The 27,852-nt window shown below is 35.4% G+C and overlaps 1 protein-coding gene across 2 annotated transcripts; it reads right to left on the bottom strand.

Moving 5' to 3' along the window:
• Positions 1 to 280: 280 nt before the first annotated feature.
• LOC144438453 (sister chromatid cohesion protein PDS5 homolog A-like) lies at positions 281 to 26,966 on the bottom strand. 2 transcript variants are annotated; one of them, XM_078127479.1, is made up of 29 exons: positions 26,837 to 26,966; positions 21,378 to 21,507; positions 20,513 to 20,710; positions 19,735 to 19,919; positions 18,760 to 18,886; positions 17,739 to 17,819; positions 17,147 to 17,287; positions 16,560 to 16,675; positions 15,950 to 16,044; positions 15,288 to 15,433; positions 14,266 to 14,417; positions 13,545 to 13,658; positions 12,949 to 13,082; positions 12,484 to 12,623; positions 11,946 to 12,164; positions 11,068 to 11,228; positions 10,340 to 10,466; positions 9,742 to 9,966; positions 9,213 to 9,349; positions 8,575 to 8,698; positions 7,913 to 8,117; positions 7,387 to 7,501; positions 6,910 to 7,036; positions 6,097 to 6,285; positions 5,553 to 5,635; positions 4,846 to 5,334; positions 3,993 to 4,139; positions 3,616 to 3,802; positions 281 to 3,176 (listed from the first exon to the last, which is right to left on the bottom strand). In XM_078127479.1, exons 2-29 carry the CDS (start codon positions 21,471 to 21,473, stop codon positions 3,144 to 3,146), a joined length of 4,293 nt encoding a protein of 1,430 aa, XP_077983605.1. In that variant the 5' UTR covers positions 21,474 to 21,507; positions 26,837 to 26,966; the 3' UTR covers positions 281 to 3,143. The 2 variants fall into 2 exon arrangements, with proteins under 2 accessions (XP_077983605.1, XP_077983606.1); XM_078127480.1 differs by having other exon boundaries at positions 3,993 to 4,136.
• Positions 26,967 to 27,852: the final 886 nt, after the last annotated feature.

Here is a 27,852-nt window from a genome sequence, read left to right as displayed (position 1 = left end):
GTTGTGTATTTTTCTCTATTGCTAATAAATATACATAGAAATACATGCACACACACACACACACACAGACAAACAGACGCTTTCAGACACATGTACTTGGTTGTGTATTTTTCTCTATTGCTAATAAATATACATGGAAATACATGCACACACACACACACACACACACAGACAGACGCTTTCAGACACATGGACAAATATCACTACATGTATACCAAATAACAACCACCACTACAGGGTAATTTTCATCTACCATTTCTTTATTGAAAAAATGGCTCAATACGGTCAATGAGGAATGGTAACAGACAAAACTAGCAATTGAAACTAAAACTACAACCAAAACAATCAAATATCAAGGCTGGGTTGTAGTCTGTATGCAAAGTTTCAGTGACTGTGTGGTTATAAGTACACAACTTCTAAAGTCTCACTGTCAGAGAGGAAAGCAAAATCTACAGCATTTACTCTCAAAATACATTACACACTTAAAATTTAAACTATATTTCTAATTTTATCATCTGGTCAACAAAAAAATTCCAAAAGGGTACTGATGAGTGTAAAGTCAGATTCAAGTGTTGACTTGCATGGCTGTTTGTTTTTATTCACAACAGTTTTATGCCAAATAAGACAGTTTCGGTGCCAAACACAACTTTTACTGCCATATATGGCAATTTTAACAGTGTGTCAATGCCATCATTTTTTTGTGTGAAATCCATAGGAAGCCACAGCCATCTGTCAGCAGTAGCCACCAAATTAAGAATTCATATTACATATACAATATCTGTAGTAAAAAATGATGGGCTGTCATGACATGTCCGCTGTGCTAATTTGGTATATGTAGTCATGGTTACCAGAATCATCGTTGGTGGCACTCTCCTCCTGTTGGGATGGAGAGCAATCACGACAAGTCTGGGTAACAAACACTGAGATATCTCAAGTGAGACAACTCCTTTATTGTTAATTCAAGCAGGGAAATAAGATAAACACGCTATTACTTTCAACTTGAAGTTACAACCAGCAAATCATACGGTTCATTATCTGTATAATACTACTATTTTTTTCTCTTTTGGTATGTCATTCATGTCAAGCATGACTGACTTAAAACCAATTTTAAGATTAGGTATTCAAATTTATGACGGTACTGAGTTGTATTTATCTGAAATCAAAAACCTACTCCATGGCAGAGGTTTCTACAACACAAAGTTACAGAGAAAAGGAGGGGGACAATTTGTCATATAAGGAACAGGCATGCTAAGCATCAATGTGTCCACTGACATAAGATAAAATTAATTGTGAGTCACCACAGTGAGAGTTAGGAAAACCCAAATTTTCGAGGGTCAGAAGTAATTGCTGTGTCAGCGACGTGTCAAACTGGCTTACATACAGGACAAACTGCTAAGGATAAATGATTTGTTGATGTTATATCACCTGTTTGAACATGTACAGTAACACAGCTGCAACTATAAAAAGAATCTAAATGTAGTCACCATTAAGAAGATATAAAACTGCAACATATTAGATTTAAGTTTTGTATATGTTAGTTAAATCCAAACTGTACAGAATCCATACCAAGCAGTTCATGTTCACGTGATACCAGCAATATTTGAATCAAATGAAACAACTTTAATTTTCTACAGATCTAAATTCTACAAACCTGAGTGACAATTATTCAGCTGCACTCTCTATTAAATCCTCATTCTGAATGGATAAATTTGGTCTAGTTTTTTTTTACCAGTTCAATCATATTGACATTCACAACCACTGTATATAAATGTGTATTTTGAAATAACACCTAACATTTGAAGGCAGATGTTATTTTGACACTATGGGTTCAACTTTATTATTATTATTTTTTTTTTACAGGATTTGCATATTACATCACATGCGATTTGTGTGGCGTAGCCTTCAAGTCACTGTGTACTGCATCACAAGATCTGTGTGTGGTGTAGCATTCAAGTACCTGTGTACTACATCACATTATATTTGCATGGTATAGCCTTTAGGTCAATGTAGTCATATTTGTGCATACACTTTAGAATCCCACAAAGGACTACACTGTGTGAGATCTGCATGAAAAACAGTCTTCCACACTCAGTGGACCATACCATGTGAAATCTAGAAGGAACAGCCTACCACACCCTATGAGATCTACACAGTAAACAGCCTTCCACACCCTGGGCTGCACTATGTGAGATCTACATGGTAAACAGCCTACCACACTCTGTGGGCTGCACTAAATGAGATATAATACATGGTAAACAGCCTTCCACACTCTGCATACCTATCCCTTATATGGCTAATACGAAAAGATCAATTATGTCATACCAAAAATCAATGAATAAATTACTACAGGGGTATTTATCAATAAAAACATCGAACAAAATGGAGAGTACATCATTCTGAATCTGTCTTTTGATAAACTATTTCTTTCTGTACAACTTGTCCCAAGCAGTGATATTGTGATAAGAAACAAAACTTGTCTTCCCCTCTCCCTCCCTATCATTATAATGGTTGAACCAATGTGTCTAGCCTTTACCAAAGAATACACCATACATACCATTAAGGAGGGGGTTGGGGGGTTGGGTTGGGGGATGTGCAACAGTTAAAACATGGTTTCTGCACTACGGTAGATAAATATAATTTCAAAGTCTGACATTACAAATCATGTAAAAAGCTTACAAGCAATACATTGGAATGACAAACTAAAAAAAAGAGAATTATGTTTGCCTTGGTAAAGTCAATGTTCCAATTTAAATATTGCATACTGATTAAAAAAAAAAGACAATTAACATACTCATGTACCTTAACCTGTACAAATAGTAAAATAAAGTTGCACACTTTAGAACAAAAGATGCACACCTTGTCCATGTAGCTATGTCGTTGCTTTCAGTTTATCCGTTTTTAACTTTGTGTATGCATGTGTGTGACAGATGATAGTTATAGACATTTTTTTCATTTGAAACCTTTCTTGTTTGTTAATTTCTCAATGACTAACTAAAACATTCAGAAATCAAATCAACATACTAAATTTTAACAAAGCAAGCAACTTTTTGATGCCGAGAGTTGGACAGGAATTGATTTAAAAATAACCATGTATGTACAATGGAAGTTCTTCAGAGTATTGGGGATCATCTGGGCTCCTTGCATCAAACTCTTTTCTTCCGAGTCTGTCTTCTAGTCTGAAAACAGAAAGGAAATTGTGCATGTGACAATGGGTGGTAAAAAGTAAGTACAATCTACCTGGAAGGGTTCCAAATCAAAATATTGATTCAAGGTGATATGCAAATATATGCAAATTTAACCAGCCATTTACCCACTGTTTCCATGCTTCTCAAATCTTCACAAAAACACTACTGTAAATTGTAAAGTAAAACTAACATCAAGCATAACTTTGTTTATTGATATAGAACCCGTAAGAAATCACACTACAAGTACAGTTGAAAAATGTTTACTGAAATATCTTTTACCCGAAATTTAGTATATCTGAACAATTGTTCTTGGTCCCGTGACTTATTGAGATTACAACAGAATGACATTAATAGATGCACAATATACAATTTAGTGACAAGCTGAACATAATTACCAAATTTCTGCAAATTAAGATTATTTTTCACTTACTGTAGGTGGACCACTGTCTTGTTTACTACTGGTCTTTTTCTTGCCAACTGTTTCTATAGCTTTTTCAAGTGCCACATTTCTACGAGTACGTCTTGGTGCTGGTTCTTCCTCTGCTGGACTACTTTCTTCATCATCACTTTGAGAATGACCATTCACAGTGATTGACGCTGTTCTTCGAACATTTCTCCTGAACAGACACACAAATTAACAAACAAAATGAGATATTATCTTTGCAATTATTATGGTGCTCTCTCTCTCTCTCTCTCTCTCTCTCTCTCTCTCTCTCTCTCTCTCTCTCTCTCTCTCTCTCTCTCTCTCTCTCTCTCTCTCTCTCTCTCTCTCACACACACACACACACACATTAACTTGATACTTACACATTTTTCTTTGGGCTTTGTGTTTTTGTAGAAGTTGGTTTCCTTGGAGATTGTTTCCTAGGTGATGAAGCAGGTGACCTTGGTGTTGATGAAGGTGATGGAGCCACATCTTCTTTGTTCTGTTGATTGTTTTTACCTGAAAGTCTACTTTACAAGGACAGTTAAGTTAATATTGTGAAGCCAAATACAGGATTATGTTAAGGTGTCAATCATATACGATTAGATAAACATTAGTTTCAATATTGGTAACTGTGAGCCTTGTGAAGTGGTTGCTAGGAAGCAGTTAAAATTCTGATGATGTGTTGCCATGACAGCTGGTGATTGGTTGCTTTGACAGCTAAGAGAATTCTGGAGATTGGTTGCCATGACGTCAGTGAAGATTGTGATAATTGGTTGCCATGACAGCATCAATGATAATGATTGACTCTGGGGCATGGCTGTCACATTAAATATGCAGCACATACATTTAAAATAAAAACATGTATGCATAGAATCACCAATTCAGTTGGAAGTTGATTTAATAACACCCCCTTCCTCCCCTTTCCTATTGAATGGTTATGTTTTCCAAGTGAGCAGGAAGTCAGTGTGCCCTCTAAGCCAATTTGACGTGCCACTGACACACACAATTTTTAGTGACACACCAAAATTTTATGTTCCCCTATCTCTAACTATGTGGTGACTCACAAAAAATGCCAGTTTTTATCATTTTGACCCAGAACAACAAAATCTGGCTATCATTAGAGGTTAAAATTGGTCAAAATGTACCTAGAGAACAACAAATGTTCAAAGACAGTAATTCTGTTAGCAGACATACAAACACAGCATTGAAGTGAAAACAAGACCTCTTTCCTACCTGGTTGTTTTCCTTGGGCTGGTTTTGGGCTTCTTGGCAGGACTTTCCACAGCTTTGTTATCCGCTGAATGCTCTGCTTTCCTTTTTTTGTCTAATTTTGATGGAGTTGAGGTGTTTATTTTAGATGGTTTGGCATCCTTATCTTTGAGTTTATTCTTGGTTTCTTTCTGTGGTGTTTTAAGTTTTACATTCTTACTTGTGCTCTCTGCAGAGTTTTGTAATTTCAGTTTTTTACTTTCCACCGTGTCATCTTTACTGGGTGATCTTAGTCTTTTACTAGTACGTGTAGCATTTTGTTCCTTGCTTGGAGATCTTAAAGTTCTTTCTTGTTTATGTGGTGTTAAAACTTGGCTTTTTTCATCTTTTTTCACTTTGATACCCTTTTTTGTTGGTTGTATATTTGAAGTACTTGCAGCAGTACTCTTTTTCTTATTTTCATCTTTCTTCTTCTCCGCTTGTTCCTCTTTCTCCTCTTTGCCTGCTGTTTTCCTGCAAAATGTTAGTGTTACTAGTAAATGTATAAACTACAAAATTTGAGGAAGGTCATGCAATTTCATAATGTGACTGATAGAGGGCAGTGTTCATGAGAAAGCGATTTGGACTGAATTCCTGGGAAAAATCCTGAATATTTCTTATAAACAAACGTGCCACAAATTACAACTATAGACAAAGCAGGCCGTCACTTGTTTCTTTAAACACAGACTTACTTTTCTTGTGGTGTGGGTGTATCTTTGCCTGCTTTCTTCTTTCCTTTCTGTGGTGATTCTTCAGTTTTTTCTGTTTCACCTTTCTAAAAAGTTCAACGTTGATGAAAGACAAGATTCAAACATGTTGACATAATATTTTAAATTTATAAATAGGTCTTAAAGTTTGCTCTGGTTCTTCAGGAGGTGTAGATAATGCTGAGAGGACATGAAAACATCAACACCCTATCTGTTTGTACAGTGCAAATATGATCTCACATCCACGGTTCATATACTAAAAGTCACATAAAATTCGACAACTTTCCAGGAAATTTTTCATCACTTTTCCAGCAGTATTCAGATAAACTTTGGTCATTTTCCAGAAGTGTTGTTGACATGCAAAATACATTTCATTTGTCAAACGACCTTCTTTTTCATGCGTATGTCTCATTCATCTCATCAAAACTTTATGTCAGTAACACTTTGCCTGTGATGTTGATTGAGTTTCAAACAAGTGTGCCAAACCATGTGTAGAGGAATGTATGTGTGTAAGAGAATATCTCCTTACCTTCATCTGTTGATGGACTTTAAACTGTAATGCTTTAGGTAGGTAGATAGTCGTATTCCTATGTCCTTTGGTCATCTTAGTGTACAGTTTAGATGGCAACTTTGGTTCTGTGGGATGGTCATTGATTTGGAAAGAGCCAGCTTTGGTCATAATAAGACCATAGGCCATGTCACACACTGCATACAGTTTCTACAGCAAAAATATAATAATGGTATTCAAAATCAGCACAACAGGAAGCAAACTTACTTCTTGAAAATTAAAAAAACAAAATTTTCTGCAAATGGCAATGTGTACAACTGAAATCCACTGTCTGACATACACGTGCAGTGAGAGAAACACACCTCAAACATGAAAACACCCCTACAGGATAATGGAACATCCCATGGACTTTAGCCAAGTGATTATGTAACATTATATAACCATACTTCTGGTGTATAACTGTAAATGACAACCTATTTTGACAGAAAATCACTCGTTTTGGACATAACTTAAGAACCACTAAATGGATCACTTTCATTATAACAACTTTTCATCTACACACCATAAGCAATGTCCCTACCAAATTTAAAATCAATTGATCTGTGGTTTTTCACTTTAAGTTATTCACATACACACACACACACACACATCCACAAACATATACATGTACATGCACACAGACAAAACTTGCCTATAGCATGCTGAACCTCAGTTCAGTTGTGCTAAAAAAACAACGTAATTAAACGTTGTATATGCACACTACAGTATCACAGTACATACAAACTATATGTCTTGGGAGCTGCGTGTTAATAGTTTAGCGTCACTTTGACTTACCTTATTTGCTTCTTTATCATTGGGAGACATGGCATCTTTACTTTGTTTGATAGTTTCAACCACCTTCTTAGCAAAGTTATAGCTGTCATTCTTTGTCATCAATGGTTCCAGACTAAACCACAGACACCTAAATGTGCGCACAGAGATATTTATCATTAAAGTTTCACACCTAAATCACAGACATCTGCTGGACAGACACATTTGTCATTAAAGGTTCACACCTAAATCACAGACACCTGTATGTGGACAAACATATTTGTCATTAAAGATCCAAGTCTAAACCACAGACACCTGTATGTGGACAAACATATTTGTCATAAAGATCCAAGTCTAAACAACAGACACCTGTATGCTATATGGACAAAAATATTTCATCTTAATTTTTAGTCGATAGTTTACTTGTATTGACATAACAAAATGAACTTTAAAAAAATAAAATTCCAAAGACTGAATACTGAAAATAAAATGCAAACTTACTCTTTGATATCATTGAGTGCACTAACATCTTTATGAGATTGGAGATCTGGATCATGGGCAAGTAGATGAATTACATACGGTATGACATGTTCTGGCAGAATGGACATAATACGACCTGAAACACAACACACATGTAACTATGTAATTTGTAACACTTCACAATGCTTAGCCTGTTTTCACAAATTTCAGTGTTGATGTGATATTATCATATCTTGTCCTGATTACAACATCGAATCATTATTATGGTTTTAAAATATGCACCCAGTGAGCTGAGTTGTCTCAGTGTGTGTGTGTGTGTGTGTGTGTGTGTGTGTGTGTGTGTGTGTGTGTGTGTGTGTGTGTGTGTGTGTGTGGTATTTAAATGAAGTCATTATGTAAATGAACACTTGCAAGGATGTACATTTGTACACAGGAGTTCCCATAACCACAACTTACAAACTGTGTAAATTTACATGTAATTATGCAAATTAAATATATTTCATCAGTTGTCATATTTCTATAATCAGAATATTGTCTTATTACTTACTACTAGCTCCAGAATGTTGTCTTAGATAATCTCGTCTAAGGCTGATGTTCTTGACAAGACATTTCCTAGCAAATGATTTCCTATCTTTGATGGGATCCTTTGCACACAATCCAAAGATACTGAGGTACTGAAGTGGTAGCCTGAGAGTGAGGAGACCCTTCTGAAGTTTAGCAGCAAATCTCTGTCGCACTTGGTAACACTCATCCTATCAACAGACAAAATGTGTATATCTTTTGAACAATGTGAATCTCTACGGTTGGGTATGGGTTTTGGAGACCGAATTTGTAGTTATTATTTTTCCTCATTTTCCATATATTTATTATGCTATGCTTGAGAAAGTATAATTAAATTATATTATTTCCCAATATTTTTCTTCAATTCACCAGGAAATACTTACCTAAGGGTTTTGTCACTACATGTCTAGCAACTCATAGTGGCAAGGCCCCTTAGGTCACTAGTATTTCCCTTAGTTGAATGAAGACAAATATTGGGGATAATATCCAATTGTCATATGCTGTAATCCCTACTGTCTCTACAATTTGGTCTCTTATGTTACTGTTTTGTAACAGATGGACAGTACCACTATTGTCTTATAGAGGTGACAACTTGGTTGCTGATTGTAGTTAGTACACTTGGAGGTTTTAGTTATTGAGTATACTTACATTAATGAGCAATGCCAATACATAGAACTGATCCAAAGTAATGATGTCTGCATAGCAAGGTTCCATAGCTAGTTTTAACAGTGCACAGCCAGCAGCAAGTCTTAGTCTAGACTTCTCAGCAGGACTGGTTAAAACAAAGAAAACAAGACAAGATGTAATACCTTTGACAAGGTTGAGATACACTACAGTACTGGACACAATATCAATATGTTGTCTGATCCAGACTGTTTTTGTATTTCCAAAAATTGAAATGGTGTTGAAATATAACTGCGTATTATGCAAGTATTTTATAGTCTAGATTGGTAAGTAACATTCCTAACAAATATACTAACTGGCCCAGTATTACTTGACTTTAAGTCACTTACAGACACACACAGACACAGACACAGACACATACATACATACATACATACATACATACATACATACATAGACACACAACCATGCCTACAGCATAACTGAAACAGTTCCTAACTAGAAACTACTTAGCATAAAGCTGATCTTATCATTTTCCCTTGAGTAATCTCCAGATGACATTAAATGTTACATCTTCTGCAAATAGTTCGATGAACTCTATTAACAGATTGGTGTATTGAAACTCTGCAAGGTGTACATTAATTGAAAACGGTATATTTTACCTGACTTTACTTTTCTCCATGAGATCACCTTCATTTCTTATCATTGTTGTTAGTAATCGAATTGTTGATGTACCAGAACCTTGTTCATTGCTCTTCAAACCAAGTAACCATCTAACAAGGAATTTCATTGCTTTCACCTGTAAAACAGAGTACACAAAATTATATCATCGTCATGTGTGTTGTCATGTCAACTCAACTTTGTGTAACGAGAGAGAGAGAGAGAGAGAGAGAGAGAGAGAGAGAGAGAGAGAGAGAGAGAGACAGAGAGAGACAGAGAGACAGAGAGAGAGTGAGACAGAGAGAGACACAGAGAGAGAGACAGAGAGAGAGAGACAGAGAGACAGAGAGAGAGGGACAGAGAGAGAGAGAGAGACACAGAGAGAGAGAGAGAGAGAGAGAGAGAGAGAGAGAGAGAGAGAGAGACAGAGAGAGAGACAGAGAGAGAGAGACAGAGAGACAGAGAGAGAGGGATAGAGACAGAGACAGAAACAAAGATGGAGCCAAACAAAAAAGACTTAACAATTCTTACTTTAACACAGGTTTCTTGTGGGACATCTTCATCTGCACACCATAGTTGTTTACTTCTGCCTGGTGAGCCTTTATCTTGCATAAGGATTTCTTTAACAATAAACTTGGCAACTAAACTCTTCATGGGCAGCATGAATTGGGTACTACTAAGCAAGGCAAGGTATCCTATTGATGTCAACGCTGTCTCTATATTTCTAGCATCTGGCCTTAATCCTTTTCGCAGACCCTGTCAACAAAATTGGAGAAGATAAAATGATGTTTTCACATGCTGACCTGGTGTTACAGTACACTATACCGCTCAAAGTTAATTACAGCACAACTGGGGTTACTTTGGTTTTTCACTCCAAGGCCATACATGTCAACTCTAGCCGAACATAACAATAACAGAAACACCACACACACACACATGGCACATCCCTTACTTGGTAAATTTCATTCATTATGTAAATGACTCATTGAAATTTAAAACTCTGGCATATAGAACCCTTTGACTTTGGTATCCAAGTGACAGTGGCTTTACACACAAACAGCCAGACACAAAGACTACACCTTATTTCAGTCAAACTAAAAAGGGCATGATAGTGAATAATTAAACTTACTTCAAATATCTGGTCAAATATGGTTCTCTTTTTGTTTGATATAATGGCATCTACACACTGAATTGCATACTTGGCTTCTCTAGGAGTGCCTGTCTTGGCTTTACTCTGCAGAACTGGCAGTAGACACCTAGTAAAGGTAAAATTACATAGGCAATAACACATGTTTTAGTGACATTTAAATGTGCTGGTACGAGGCTGCATCCTGGGAACAAGGATTACATGTGATAGTGGCCATTGTACATGAGCTGTACTTGGTGACACAATCGCTAGATTAGACAGTAGACACCTAGTAAAGGTAAAATTACATCATAATTAAAGTTCACAGAGTATTGACCTTAGACTAACTCAGAAATAAATACTTGGGCCACAGTTGTCAGGAGTCCCTCTTATCCCACCTCAAGCTATTAGGACATATATTTGATATACAATAAACATAGTATTTCTCAATAAAACATTTCACACTTTACCAATGTATTTTACCATGAATATTAACTTTTCATCTAATACGTATGTATCTCTGCCAAGTCTCATGATTCAACAGTTGACCACTATGAAAACAATGAAGGTGAAATAGTTGGGTATTTATTGTTAATCACATGAAATTTATGTGATGTAAAATCATGAAATGACTCTCCACAACCCAACGTTTATAAAATACAATTTTTTTCCCGTAAGTGGTGTCCCCCTTTAATGTATACTAATAATGTAAGTAGTTAATGTATACTCACGATGCAATCTGTGGATGTGAATCTTCAATACCTTTACCAGCATTTGTAAAAATCTGTAGTGACAGCCCAGTCACAAAATTGTCTTCTTTCCTCAGTAAACTGATGAGATGACCATAGGCTCCTTCCGATCTAAATGCACCTGGGTACGTACCTGACAGTGCCTACAAATCAAAATCATACGTAACAATAAACAGTATTAAGGCAGCATTCAGAGATTATGGTTGAGTCGCTAAAAACCACTTGCCTCTTACCACTTTTGCCAGGATTTGAGCCCTAGTAAGGGTTTCATTAAATTTGCCATGCTGTAAGTAAGAAGAGTGTCATTCAATTTGACTCTACTGAACAACACATGTCTTGACAAGTTTTTATGAGCTTTTGGGTCATTTACTAGAATTTCGCTGTTTATCTGACCAAGAGACTACATTTTACTTTTAACAAGTAATTTATCAAGACTTCCAAGGGGAGGTTTGAACTTCCATAGGGGTGTATGAACCTTGTGTCCCATATGTATACTATATGTTAGACGATTGTGATGGATGAAACATATACTTAGGTAGAGAATGAGTTCGTCTCCTTACCATCCTTATCAAACGTGCTTAAGTGGTACTCCTATGTCAATATTACAGGTAAGAACAAACATCCACTTTTTTTATTGAGTTGTCATTGTCTTAATAGTTTCAATACCTTGTTAAAATTTTACTATGTACGGTATTATAGGATGTTTTCTGTGTTTTAGAACGACAAATTTCTCCATAGAAGTTAGTAAATAAATTAGTAGTAAATCCCTTTTCTCCAACTTGAACTTAGTTGTGTACAAACAAACACCACCCAGGGAGAAAGAGAATTAATTCCTATATAAGGAATTGTATAAGACTTACCATCAATAGTTTAATTCCTCTGTAAGGTACTGTATCTTTGCTGAACACATCATCAAAATCTTCTCCTACCCCTTCAATCTGATCATGGACTAGTTTACAAAGAGCAGCTACAGCTGGTACATCTATCATCAATGGAGCTATGCGTTCCAACAAAGTCTTCACACATTCATAAAATGGCGTGGCCTGCTTGGGGTTACCAATCTTCATCATGATTTGTTTCTGCAAGATGAAAAGACAACAACTTTGAGTATGTTTACTTAGAATGTTTACTTTGTTTGTAGACATTGGTTACCATGGTTATAACCCGGTAATCTTTAATCACTAATAAGCTTTTACAGAGAACACACTATTATCTTTTTTGTGTGTGAGCTATTACATCCTTCAGCAAAATGCGATAAAATAATCCATGTGTGTATATCCATTATTCTGCACCACTTTTGCATCAGATTTGACAGAAATTGGTCACACTTAAAATCTGGATTTTTCTTTTAATTCAAATATTAATAGCACAATTCGAACAATAACAAACACAACTTACCACAGCTTGGTCCGCTTTTTTACATGAGCAGCCAGGACTCACTAGAGTGTCCAGATGGTTACGAATGTTACTGTCACCATGCAAAATTTCACTCAGTTTCTTCATATGATCTTGGGCTTTTGAAGACTCTGGAAGGCATCCTTTCAAAGACACAAACACCGTGTTCAAATAATAACTAGATGCATCTCATAATTAATAATTGTATTTATTACTTGCTTATTATAGAAAACAGAAGCAGCTCTGCCACAGAATTAACATGGCTGCCATTTTGTCTTTCTATAGTGATTGACATTTGTGCCAGATTTGGTTGATTTGTGGGTGTCTGAGATGTTGGTGGTAATGGATGGAGGGACATACAGATGCAGACACACAGAGACAGACATGGGTCATTCCAATAGCTCCCTCTGGGCTGTGCCCATGGGGGTGGGGGGGGGGGGCTAATAAAAACATCCTAATTTTACTTACTTGCAATTGCAATGACCTTTGAACCGATTATTTTCAAGGTATCGTCATCATCGTTGCCCTCCTTAATGAGAAAGACTAGCTCTCGTACTAAAGTCCTCACACTATGTTGGTGTTTCAACATTTCCTTCACAGCCCTAAAAAGACACAAATTGAGAGATCAATACATGAAACTTTGTAAAATTCATTGAGGTCAGTCGAATAAATGTTGAAGTCTTGTCTTTCCGACCCTGACCATATTTCAAATCTAGCAATCCTTACCTACTTCTTCACAAGTCAAACAAAATATTCTATTTCTTGGGTTCTAGTATGAAAGATTGGCTTTCAAATACACAACAGGATAATCTGATCATCCCACAAAAATTTATGGCATGACTGTATAGAGAGCAAGAGAGACACACAAGCAGACATATAGCGATATATACATACACACACATTCATACATACATATGCACATACTGACATACATACATACATACATGCATGCATGCATGCACACCTACATACTTGCACACATACATACACCCATGCATACACAGGTATGCAATCAATCAAACACTCAGGCACAACACAGCACCATCAGCTATGCTACTCCTTACTTGACAGAGTGTTCATCTATAGCTGCATACAGCTGGTACAGTTTCAACATCCTATCGTGTGTTTCCAGATTGTATGGCACCAGTGTCATCGTAAAAATTCTTTCCACCAACAACCTGTTTTACGACAGATACAAAAGAATTTATATAAATCTATTATCTATAGCTATCTACAATCTACTTATTCATGATCCTGCTTGAAATTAGCAATATAAAATGTTTTCTTTCTATTTTTGACATGTACATACAGTGGTCTGTTATCACACACTAACCTGTTCCCATAGTACAAAACCTGGTCACACAGTCCAAATTACTACTGACTTTAGGTAAACATATTCATCACAACCTTTTCATAACCTGTAAGACTTTGACTGTGCCAAAAATCCATATCTTGCGCGTTGGCGTCTGTTTGTTTGAAGACACTAATATTCAAGTATTAACACAGGAACCTTAAGTCTAAGGTAGATGAGCCAATTTGGAGAGCAACATAGTGAGCAATTTGTCACATGCAACTTATTTCTCCTTGTACGCACATAATAGCAGGAATTGTGACATCGACAGGTATGTGCGATATGTTAGATATTCTGCAACTATAGCAAGTTGCTTCTTGTTCTGTCTGTTGAACTACCCTGTATAACCACCTCATTGTGTCACAAACAGTAACCTTTGACATATACTCATGCTCAAAACAATTCTCAATGTTATTGTTTTAGTGTCAACTAACCTGTCTTCCAGTCCCTGCTGATAATACAAGTGAAGTATCTTGTCTCTGATCCATGTTATTCTCAACACATCAGAGTAAGCTAAGTCTGGATTGTTCATTGCTTTCTTGTAAATATGTGCCAAACCAAGAGTTGCTTCTTTGCGAATCTTCCACTGCAAAACACAGACATAGACACATCTAATTTCAAAACACTTGCAATATTAACAAAAGTGTATTATATTGGCAATTGCTCACAAAAACTAACAAAGTGGAATGTCCTATCTTGTACCAGAATAGCATACTTGTTTATAACATCATGTTTAGAATCAGTTTCATCTTTGTAGAATGTTAGCATGGAATTAGCATATGTTTGACCTCTGTAAAATGTTGCATAGAATTAGTATAGGTTTGACCTTTGTAAAATGTTTGCATGGAAATAGTACAGGTTTGACCTTTGTAAATTGTTTGCATGGAAATAGTACATTTTCACAAACCAGAGCTGTTAGTATAGATTTGACCTTTGTAAAATGTTTGCATGTAATTAGTATAGATTTGACCTTTGTAAAATGTTGCATGGAATTAGTATAGGTTTGACCTTTGTAAAATGTTTGCATGGAAATAGTACATTCTCACAAACCAGAGCTGTTAGTATAGATTTGACCTTTGTAAAATGTTTGCATGGAATTAGTATAGGTTTGACCTTTGTAAAATGTTTGCATGGAAATAGTACATTCTCACAGACCAGAGCTGTTAGTATAGATTTGACCTTTGTAAAATGTTGCATGGAATTAGTATAGGTTTGACCTTTGTAAAATGTTTACATGAAATAAGGTTATGTGTAATCCTGTGCACTGTTTATGTGTACAGTGTATGTGAAGTCTGTGTGTAATATTTCAATTTATACAAGTCTATGTGTAGTCCACACGTATCAAAGAAACAACTGTGGACAGAGAGTAATGGGTCTCAGTCAATATTAACCACAGTAATACTCTTGTCAGTGATGGTCATGCCATTACTCAGTAAAGTAAAATTCAGCTGCTTACTCGTTTGTCCAGGGTTCGTTCTTTGATAGACTGCAAAAGTTCATCATTGACTGCAGTGATATCAGTCTTGGCAGCTGCCACGATAGCACTGACTGCTTCATGACGAACATTCTCATCCACATCATGCAGACGTTCCTTTAGACGTTCTGAAAAAAATATTGAATAACAACAATTATTAAACAAAGCAGGCAAATCTAAAGTGATAATATCAGATTGGTGCAAACTTTCACTGCTGGATTGAATCACCAAATTACATGTCACTGAAGGCTTGTAAGGTATTTCAGATTAATGGCAATGGTTGGAGCTAGTGCACTTTATTTGAATTATCATATGCCCAGTGGTGAGTGCGTGCATTACACTCATGCAATAATTTTCTGTATCATGCCTTGGCGCACTTCATCCAAATATGGTAAGTAGCACCTCACTGATATCTGGTCTGAAAAACCCATATCCAGGCCATAAAGATTATTACACTTTTAGCACATTTCACAAAACAAATATGACATCCAGCTAGGACACAGCAGGCCTACCATACAGTTTTATGAGTTATATAATAATTTGTAACAGCAGTTGTGAATTGACATTAGGTTGCCTTCTACTTATGACACTGACCATGGCATCAAAGAAACTATACTTCAAGGAACATTATTTACTGTAAATACCTTTGATATCAGGGAGTAATGAATGATGATGTAAAATGAAAAACTGGGCATACTTGGTACATTCAACTCGGATTGGTACGCTGACATCATTAAACCTGTAAAAACAATAATACGATAGTTTATAAGATCTGTTTGGCTAAACTCTACAATGCCATAGATTTATAAAGGGTAACTACAAAATTTATAATTTACAATGCAAATAGAAAATAGTCTTCAGAATTGAGTTTTCATTATGTCATTTTTTCCCCAATGCCTTTAATAGGTGGTCTGGCTACACTCTGTTATCTACAATTGTAAATTGTAAATTTTGTAGTTACTCGTTTATAAGGAATTTCTTACGATCGGGAGACACTGAAAAATAAAGTTCAGTACATAATGTTTCTGTCACTGATAATTTTGTTAGATAATTTGTACACTCAATTCCCTTTTGGGTAATAAATACTTGCTGTGGTTGCAAGTATGTTCAGATAAGAACCCAAAAATATGCTTTTATTTAAATATTTGTTCAACATAACATCAGTGGAAAACAGTGTTAACAAAAGAGCGTCTCTCCTTTCTTTACAACGTTAAGTATGTAGCCACAATTTTGGACCAGGTTAACAACACTAACCTGCCAAGGAAGCAATTCCACAATGGTTTATTCTGCACAGCCAGGTCAGACTCTCTGTCAGAAAACATCCTTCCCAATAACCGAGTCACAGATAAACGTTCAGTCTCATCATTTGTCTGAAAGGTAGAAATTAAAGCAATGGGACCAGGTTTACAACACTATACCTGTCTTGGTTAGGAACAGGTTTACAACATTATACCTGTCTAGGATAGGACCAGGTTTACAACATTATCCTGTCTAGGATAGGACCAGGTTTACAACATTATCCTGTCTAGATTAGGACCAGGTTTACAGCATTATTTTGTCTAGGTTAGGGTCATGGTTACATTTTAGAATTTGCTTCATACCATTCTATGACATTCTCTATCAATTGAGAAATGTTTTGTGTGTGTGTGTGTGTGCCTTGTTTGTTCTTTGTATTCTGTGCTGTTCTTTGTGTGTTGCTGACAGCTTTACAATTTCTGTCTTGGGAAATTAATCACTGTTAATCATTAGACAGGAACATATCTTACTTTCTCAGAAGGATGTACTTCTACACTGACTAGATATTTAAAAAGTACTGATAAAGCAAAACAGAAAAATGTTACCTTGAGTTTGAGTTCAAGTTGTGGTAATACAGACAACAACACATTGTTGGATATCATGTTGAGTTCATAGATGAGTTCATAGAGATGACCTGACACCTCACTCTCTGAAGTCCTTCCAAGAATTAACATGTTGTTGAAAAACTGTAAAAAAAATAATTAAAAACCACACAATTATATACATGCAATGGGGCTATAATTTATAAATAATAAAAACTCTATTTAGTTAATGATATACACTACCAGTTAAAGGCAAGACAGGGATATAAAAGGCCCCCTAACTTTGTGGGCGTTGTTGTCAAACTTGAATGCACACAGTTACCAACACAGCGATTCCTCTATGAAACTCCATGACACCAATGAGCAGCTGGTGATTTTGGTAATAAATTTGGTATGTGTAGACATCTGAACGTCTTGGGAATGTGTGTGTTGTTACAGGAAGTTGATATTTATACATGGTATATACTATTGAAGATTAGGATGTTGCTGTACTAACAACAACAAAATGGGTGGCCAGTTGCGCCTTTAACCAATACACAACTTAGTCATAAGAGAAAACTTGGAAATTCATATTGAGATGACAACTAGTACTTACTCCTTGTAGGAAGGGTTCCAGTGCAGTAGCAGTTCTTTTGATCAGTTCTTTGCACAAAGTATAGGCTTGAGGATTGTCTCTCTGCAATACAAGAACATACACAAATAATCTATTGATCCTCAGTATTGAATCACATGTCAGTAAACATATTCATATAACTGTACATACACATGTATAATATGGTACAATCCAATCAAATTGATTTCAAAACTTTACATACGTGTATAATATGGTACAATCCAATCAAAGTGATTTCAAAACTGTACATACGTGTATAATATGGTACAATCCAATCAAAGTGATTTCAAAACTGTACATACGTGTATAATATGGTACAATCCAATCAAATTGATTTCAAAGTCCGAGCCCTAAAATCAATGCTCTAAATCAATTGTGATTTCAGCTATAACTATATAAAGTGTGAGATCAATAGTTCAATGTAGGATAAAAAACTAAATTCTTTTACTTTGGGGGTGGGGGGTGAGCCATTTTAGTTCTCATCCTACAAAATCAATTTTACTTTCAATGGATCTTCTTTGTACCGCTAAATGTAAATATTCCTAAAAAATGTCAAATTTTGAGAAATGGAAGAATTTATGCTATAGCAAATGCATGGCACTAAAATAAAGTAAAGTGTCAACAAAAGAATTTTTTTTTCTTAACTACATACCGGCTTTGTATTCATTGCACTACATACTGATTTGAAATTGATTGTGCTGTCCAAAACATTTTCAATTTTGACAAATTTAGTTGCAGGGGGTAGGGGGTCTGAGGTATAACTAAAAGAATTTAGTTTTTTATCCTACATTGAACTATTGATCATGTAGGAGGGTGATTACTCATGCATAAAATAAACACCTATAATGTCTAATTATTGTTATTTTAACAATTGTCTGACTACATTGACGGTTGCCTTTATCACAAAACAATAAACCAGTTAAACTTCTACTTCACCACCACACATCTTTTAAGAGGGTCTATTTCTGAAGTTAAGATTTACTCATCGCAAATGTCAACCTACCTTGTAAGGGTCTATTAAGTTCATCAAGATAGAATCTAGTAAGTCCTGGGCCACTGAATCATTCTCCATGATCAATGGACACATCACATCTAGCATGAAATTCTTGACTTTTGGGCTGTGTTTATCACTGTAAAAGACATATTATATCTATCATGAAATTCTTGAACTTTTGAGCTGTGTTTATCACTGTAAAATACATATTACATCTATCATAAAATTCATGACTTTTGGGCTGTGTTTATCACTGTAAAAGACATTACATCTATCATGAAATTCTTGACTTTTGGGCTGTGTTTATCACTGTAAAAGACATTACATCTATCATAAAATTCATGACTTTTGGGCTGTGTTTATCACTGTAAAAGACATTACATCTATCATGAAATTCTTGACTTTTGGGCTGTGTTTATCACTGTAAAAGACATTACATCTATCATGAAATTCTTGACTTTTGGGCTGTGTTTATCACTGTAAAAGACATATTACATCTATCATGAAATTCTTGAACTTTTGAGCTGTGTTTAGCACTGTAAAAGACATTACATCTATCATGAAATTCTTGACTTTTGGGCTGTGTTTATCACTGTAAAAGACATGTTACATCTATCATGAAATTCTTGACTTTTGGGCTGTGTTTATCACTGTAAAAGACATTACATCTATCATGAAATTCTTGAACTTTTGAGCTGAGAGTATCACTGTAAAAGACATATTACATCTAACATGAAATTCTTGACTTTTGGGCTGTGTTTAGCACTGTAAAAGACATGTTACATCTATCATGAAATTCTTGAAAGTTTTGGGCTGTGTTTATCACTGTATAAGATATGCTAGAACTCATATAGAATACACTTGTATACCAGGGGTACTGTATTAACAGTCTACATCAAAACAACAAAACAATGGAAAATTAGAAAACAACAGCCAAAATCATGATTTCCTTCCTGGCTGAACAAAAGAGATGGGTTGACTCACTTTATGATGGCAAAGAAGGTCCTAAACAGCTCTGTGAAGATCTCATTAGAATCTTCTAATTCCATGCATATGTTGTATGACTTCACCATAGCCAAGTTCTCTAGCAAGTAAAAATAGCGTTTCCAAAAAGGCCCTTCCGTGTTGTCCAGCCCTCTCAGTTGCTTGGTTAAGAACTGGAAAATATTCTGTAAACAGATACAATAGACAAGTGAAGCACAAAACTAATTTGTACTGTTTGCTAATCTGTATTATTTATTGCACATATTTATTTTTGAACCAAACTGAGTTCATGGTGCTGTCTTCCCATGACCCAAATATTTGCCACAGAAATTTTGTGCGACGCCTTTGAGACTTAGTGTCAATCAGAAATGAATGTCATTGAGATTTAGTGTTGATCATACAATGCATACAAACAGTATAGACTTGTGTTACCAAGTTTATATATGATTGATGCTAGGTCTGTCTATTACTGTCAATCATACATGTAAATGAACGAGACTTAAGTTAGCCTCAATCATATGAACACCACAGACACTTAACATCAATCACACAATGTCTATGAGCAGAGGTCTATGTCATGCAGTGTAATATTTAGCTACAATGTACCTCTACCATTGCTTTCATGTGGTTCAAGATAAACTTGTCTCTGAGCTCAAACAGAAATCTAGTAACTACTTGTCATGTTTTCTGAAGTAATGGTAAATCTAAATGAGTTGTAGTATCCTAAATGACTACACGTCAGGCCAAGTCATTTGCTGTAAATAACTTTGACACTCACCTTCAGTTCTTCAGCTGTTTTATAAGGTGCCTCTGGAGCAAAGACCCTGAATATGTCAGCCAGACAGCAGGCCACTAATAGACGTACATCTTTACTAGCATGAGTCAAAAAGAAGTCTTCTGCTAAGTATAACGCCAACGTGTCAAACTGATCTTTTTCTTCTTCCTGGTCCATATCCTGGAAAAACCTGGCAAGAGTCTGGAATGGAAATTTCACCAAAAATGTAAATTAAGATTTGTGGTCAACTATACAAATTAATAGTCATCATATTGATACATGTACTCCACAAATTGTCAATGTGTGGTTGCAAATAGAAATACAATAGTAGTAGGAACAAATGCATTGACATACGTGTTCTCTCCAGCACAGATTCAATGCAATGACTAATTTGCATAACCATTTACATATCAACATGGCAATTTGCATAATAATCAGCACACATTATGCATGTCTTCAACATTGAAAAATACTCCCGTGACAAATTTATATTTAAGACATACACACATGGACATTGGAATTTGCCATTTGTCTTCATGTGAAAGTATTATATAATATTGTCATTCAAAGATTACTAAAGCTCAAGAATGCTAGAATACTCTTGAATCACGGCAGAGACTTGCAAAGCATGGCAGCCTGGTTTACTATGACGTTCTTAGAACTATGCTTTCTCTACAGTTGGGAGAACAGTGAACAAAAGCATTGACATAGGGAATGTATTTGGACACATCATTACAAAAATTATTGACATATTTACAAGTAATTGGCGTACTACCAGAAAAAAATATTGATGAATGTCTTTCAAAAATAGAAGACATAGAATTCTACATATAGATAAATAAATATAAAACATCAAACAAGCTGTTACCTTGAGTCTTTTGATGAGTTCATCTTTAGATAACTCTGGTGAGATCTCCTTAACACCTGGTGGATACATCACATTGTGACCCTGAATACGAGTCATCTTGGTCAAGTCTACCAGCTAAACAATCAATACTCTGTAATATCAAGGCAACACAGACAACATCAGTCTATTCCCTAAACAGTCAATACTCTGTAATATCAAGGCATCAAAGAAATTTAGAATGAATCATAGAATTTTAGTGACTACTTTACAAAACGTCCTAGTTTCTGAGGCTTTCAAAGAAATTTAGAATGAATCATAGAATTTTAGTGACCACTTTACAAAACGTCCTAATTTCTGAGGCATTCAAAGAAAATTTAGAATGAATCATAGAATTTTAGTAAATTTTTATCAGTCCATTTTTTATTTCAACATATGCCATCACCTTACTTATATTTATTTTTATCCCTGAACACTTGCATAAGTGGTCATGCCCACTGATTATATATGTCACTTTCCATTGTACCAGTGAGCTAGTCTTCTGCATTTACATTGTATGTTTATATTCATACATGGACACATGATTAAACTGGTGAGATGTTTGAACAAGGAACTTCATGTACAATGTACACTATGAACATTAATTAAGCTATAAACTTGTTGGACAGTGAAATAATCACTTGTTAACGTATAATACAATACCTGAATAAAGACTTTTTTCGGTTGTATTTTTTCGTTCCATGCACATATGAAATCATTATACTTTTTGTCTTGCTTTATTTGTTCGTATACGTATTTTGGGTTGCTATCCTCTAAATGCAAAATAAATTTCCATTTTCGTTTTCAATAAAGACTTGTCTGAATATTGATAATTTTTTCTTTAATTTGTAAATTTGAGAAATCCTAAATTGCTGTACCTGATTCCAGAAAGTGAACACATAGCTAAATACATTGTGTATACAGTATGATTACAGGTATTCAAAGAATTAACAATGAAGTTACCATTTTGATCTTGCATACTGAGATAGTAATACTAATATTCTACTGAAATGAAGACACACAAAGACAATATTAATTCCTGCTAACATAAATTTTGCCATTGTTGACAAGTTTGATGGCCAGAGACTTTCAGTGATGACCTCAAATCTTAGGACACAAGGTGCAAATAACCCCCAAAACCCCCAAACTGATGTAAAACCCTGCATGGTGATGATGGGGTATAATAGGGACACATAGTATGCACAGGTCAATGGGAATAGTGTGGAATTTCAGAGAACAATCCAGTAAAGTGCATAGATTCATGGATTGTTGGAAGATGAGATGGGATGGGAATGTATGTGATAATGCCATTACAAGTGGTTTATAGTTCCAGGTTGTGGCCACATAATTCATAAAGTGCAGTGCTAATTTGAATTTGACCTCAACACTGACAGGATAGTATAACAGTTTCATGTTCCCCCTTGTACATCTAACTATGGATAGTACATCAAAGAAGTCTTGAAACTGACATAATCATTACGAACTCATGTGATTTGGAACTAAGAGACACACGCGATTCCGACAGACTGTTTCATGGACATCATGGGTGTTGCACTGAAAGTACTATCATATCACGATCAAATATAGCTTTGGCAGACAATCTGTGCTAAAGACTTAGTGTTTTCCATCAAGATAAATTCATTTATTTAGAATTGTCAATGGTTTTTTAAAAATCCCTGTTATTTTATGTGAAGTTTATTTGTCTGTCAGGTGAAAGGATTGATGCATTCACTTGCTTGGACACAAATTTTACTTGCCACAGGTGTTGGGAAGAGTGAATTTTCGAGGCCTGAGGGTGGCCATCGAAAACCTGTTATAGAGATTGAGAACAGTGACTGCGCTATGTATTTACACTATTATTTAGAATAAATATGGAATATCTTCATTGTTAACATTCTCCCAAAGTCAAAAAGTCATTAGTTTATATTTAGCCTTGAAATGACCTGAGGCATTTACACCAATTTCATGATAAGCAGTTATTATAAAACGGTAATTTTTTTTTTCCTGTGCAACCATGATGAAACCAAGGAAAACTGCACCTTCATGTCAGCATAAATAACAATAAATTTACCACAAGAGTATTGTGGAATGAACTGATGATACATCCACACTCTTGGAAGATGCCATGTGGTGTACTATGCACCTCACATACCCCTGGAAATGCGCTTCAACTCAAGACTCCTTATCCTTGAAAAGCTTGAAATTTCAAGTGACTTTTACAACAAAAAAAGTCCATGCCCCTGTTAATGATTCATCAGCTGATCAAGAACAAACATTTCACTTCATAAAATCCTCTCAAAAGTTAATGGTTTAAATGTAGAATATCGAAACTAAATATGTCATTTGTTAGGAGAAATAAGGTGTAAATAATATTAATAGACACGTTTATTATTCTTAATAATATATTATAAGGCACCATAAAAATATTAAATCCATTCAATGTTGATACAAGATCAATTCATACATGACTAATTTATTAATATTGTCTTAAAAACTAATCACTAGTGGAAAATCAATTAATCAGGACTAGTTTTCATTTTCACGTTTTGACAAATCTTAACCCTGGATTTAATTCAATCCCACAACTCAATTTCAGATAAACTTTAGAAAACTGACAGTTTGGGTAGCTTACATGTAGAGACCTGTCTTAGTTATTCTTTAAAACTTCATACACCTGAATATTTAGAGAAATAATGAGACAAGTTTTTTGAGCAAAGTCTGAGTAGTAACTAACCATGACAGTAAAAAATTGTTTTGTATTTCTTTGTTTTTATCAGAGGAAACTGTAAATGTTTACTTCAATTTTATAGCTGTTACACAGTTCAACAAATATGTAATGGTAACTGCCATTGTTCATGTCAAGTCAGCCCGTTCAAGATGTGATAGAAGATTGAAGTCCGCCAGAATTAATTCAAGTTTTGCGTGCTAGTGTTTTTTGCCAGTAATTTTCAATTTTTATATTGTCTGCACTTTCTGCAAGGGGCAATTTTTAGCTGAGTCTTAATGAAATACAGTCAATGTTACATATTGCTAAAAATACTATATTATTTCCTTAATTGACAAAACTTTGATTTCCCAACCTTACATCCAGTCCTAGGCTTCACTTTTCATGCCATCCATAGCAATCATTCTTTAGTCCTTAATGGACGATCGCACAATGTCGCACATGCTCAAACGAAGTTTGCTCAGGATAAACCCCCTCCCCCTATGCGAACATTCAGTTGTGATATTGACATGTTTACATTATATGTAAACCATAATGAAAACTGTAACAGTCACACAACTACAATCAATGCAATATAAAAACATGATGGTAAACACATTAAAATACAATCTGAATTCCAGCAATGTACATGTGTATATCACATTACAAGAAGTAAATTTTTTAAATCAACTTTAATATCAACACCTCAGTAGTAAATACAGAAGCAGATTTGAAGGTGTGAACATTTTTGAAATATGGTTAGAAGTGCGAAAAAGAAGCTCAGCAATTGCACTGACGCCAGACCCCCTCCCCCTAAATTAGTGAAGTTCGTTTGGTGAGCTTATGTGACATATTGCGATCATTCCTTACTTCAAAAGGTAGGAGTATGTAAGTTTTAGTGTAACAAGTAAATGTGTGGTCTGAGCCCATGCCACGGTCTATACTGGGGGGTGGGGGTGGGGGGTGGTGGAAATCTTGATTACTATTCAACACATCTTGTGTTGATTCTTGTTTATGTGAATATATACAATTTACACATCTTTAAATGGGCTGGAAATAGAAATATTTCAGCATTAAAATGTTGTAGTTAAGAGAGTAAAATAAAAACCATGTATTATTAATAAATCTTGACCTGAGGTCAAGATATTCCATGAAAAATTGATGTTTTGTACTGAATATTGGTTTCCATTACAGATTATTTTTCTGTTGAGTCTGACTGTACATCAGTGTTGCAGCCAGAGGGTTTTTTTGGGTCATTTGACACACATTTTAATTTTTTTGGACCTGACCCACAACTTTGGAAGTGACGGGTCATAGATGACCCACACTAAAATTGTTTGCAAACATGTTTAGCAACATGACCACGCCTCCAGCAACAGCCAAATGATCACATACTAGTATATTTCATAGATAACAACAGGGTTGATACTAGCAACTGCATAAATCATTCAGCAAATATCTAGCATGGATCAACATGTGGGTAAATATTTTTAAAAACTGCATAGCTGTGCTACAATGCCATTGGCGCATTTTTAAAAATAATGTCCCCCAAAAAATTTATGATGACCCAGAAAAATGAAAGTCTCGGGACACTGTCCCACTCTTTCAAAAGGCTGGCTGCTACACTGGTACATCAAGGTAGAATGTGGGTGTCACAGAAATGGTGTGCAAGTGAAACAGAAAAACACAAAATGAATTTCCTAAACCCATTTTAATGTTGTTAATGTTATCCCAAGCAAATATATCGGACTCTTTGTGTCCATTGGTGTACATGTATGAATGTGAAGGTATCATGGTCGATTATCTCAATTTGCAAAAATGAAATTCAGCAAACAAAATGAACCAAAATCATCTGCCCCATGGGGGAACTTAATGGAGCTCATACAACATTCTGAGATTGTCCTTAAAATTAAAATTAACCTATTTCCAAAGAAAAATAAAATTTCCGCAGCTCATTCCACTGCACTGCACTGCACTGTTAGTGTTACTGTTAGTATATGTTTACATATGAATTTCCACTTGCCAATTTTCTTTGCCCTTTTTACATTTTAATTTCATATTGTCATCTTACAATTTACATGAACTGGACCTGCGATCTGAAATCTTAATTCCTTTCACCTTGATCATATAAATTGAAACCTGACCAATTTGCTTTTGAAGACGTTCACCTAAATTCTATGAACCACAGCCTGGTACGGAAGGCTTCTTTCGTCTGGGCGTCACAAAGCCGACATACATAAACACCAGTACGGCGAGCGTCGTAAATTATTTTCAAATACGACGGTGCCAAAATATTGTATATTCGTACACGCCGCATTAAAATATACAGACGGAAAGCTGTATGAAAATGTGTGTAGTTATGTTTAATTTTATTTCTCACATGGACACATAATTTTAACAAATTGGTTCCCATTTTCACACTATGAGCGAATGTGCACAGTGAAGTATTTTTGGATGTAAATACCGATAAAGCACACAGTCGCAACACGACGCACACGATTTGATTCGCTGGACGGGGCGATTGAAACCTAATTATCACAAGATAATAAGTACTGTCTACCGTGTCGTGTACAACGTTCACAAAACTTACTCAAAATTGCAAGATCCTACCCTATAACTATGTCAAACCAGTAACTAATGCATTGTTAAAAACCCCTACAAATCACGATCAATGCCAGGATGCTACTATTGCTAGTTCACTCTGATGTTACATTCATTGCAATTTTCAGAATATACTTACCTGCAAACAGCTATATTGTGCCGTACAGTTGGAGGATTGTAAACATAGAACAGAGTGTCGCACTATTTTGCGACCTGGTTCGTGACTTTTCAGTCAGAAAACCCTGTGTTTTGTCCTTCCGACTTTAGATTCTTTCGTTTGAATCAAAATGGCGCCAAATGTAAGCAGGTTGTAAGTAGCTCAAAATGTTATCTTCTCGTTCATTGGTTGATATCCCAGTCCCGAATATAATAACAAAAGCATTAGATGAAACCTTTCTCCAAGGAATACCATGTATTGGATCTCTTTGTTCTTAAAAGATTTCGAAAGGTATGATATGGCTAGATTTACACTTTTAATTACCATACTCCTGAAGATAAAACGAATTATTTACAATTCCCCTTCTTCATAAAGCAGCCAATCAGAATCCTCTTTTAAAAGAGGCGTCCATCATGAACTTCTCGCTCTTATAGGGGCATTATGGGATATGCTGATATACCAAATCTACTTGCAGAGGCCTAGCCTAGCGCCACCACGCAATGAAGGCAACACATGCATAACTGTAAATGAAAAATAGATAGTGTAGGGAGTGGCAAATCTGGCAAGTGGAAAACCGGAATATGGAAACTTGGAAAGATAAAATAAATTGTACAACAAAGATTTTCTTTAGTTGTTTCGTGTATGTGTGCAGTAACATGTCAATTTGATAGTATTTGTTTGTGGCTATACACACAGTAAATTCGTTTTGGGAGGGTAATATAGTGAGTTGGTTTAATAGGCCTATTAACAAAAAAATTGTGGTAGAATAGGTAGGTAGATTTTTCATTTTATTTCTATATATATATATATATATTTCATATGTGAGTGTCTAGTTCAGGTTGTTATGTTTTCTGGTGTTTTCCATATGGTTTCTGTGTTATTGGTTTCTTCCCATCAGATGTACAGCCATTATAGATTGGAAGAACAGTTTTATATTGTCCTTTCATGTTGTCAGTTTCTGTATCCACTATTTCTTGCAAGACTTCACAATTTTTGCA

The sequence above is a fragment of the Glandiceps talaboti genome, chromosome 8 (genome assembly GCF_964340395.1).
Source record: "Glandiceps talaboti chromosome 8, keGlaTala1.1, whole genome shotgun sequence".
Classification (NCBI taxonomy): Eukaryota; Metazoa; Hemichordata; class Enteropneusta; family Spengelidae; genus Glandiceps; species Glandiceps talaboti.
This window is presented reverse-complemented; position numbering and strand designations above follow the sequence as displayed.

Excerpts from the sequence above, each read along its gene's own strand:
- LOC144438453 (XM_078127479.1), bottom strand. The coding sequence starts at position 21,473 with ATGACTCGTATTCAGGGTCACAATGTGATGTATCCACCAGGTGTTAAG. Across the intron at positions 17,288-17,738 it reads TGGAACCCTTCCTACAAGGA|TTTTTCAACAACATGTTAAT; the intron begins GTAAGTACTAGT and ends TTTTTTTTACAG. Across the intron at positions 7,502-7,912 it reads ACAACATTCTGGAGCTAGTA|GTCGTATTATGTCCATTCTG; the intron begins GTAAGTAATAAG and ends GTTGTGTTTCAG.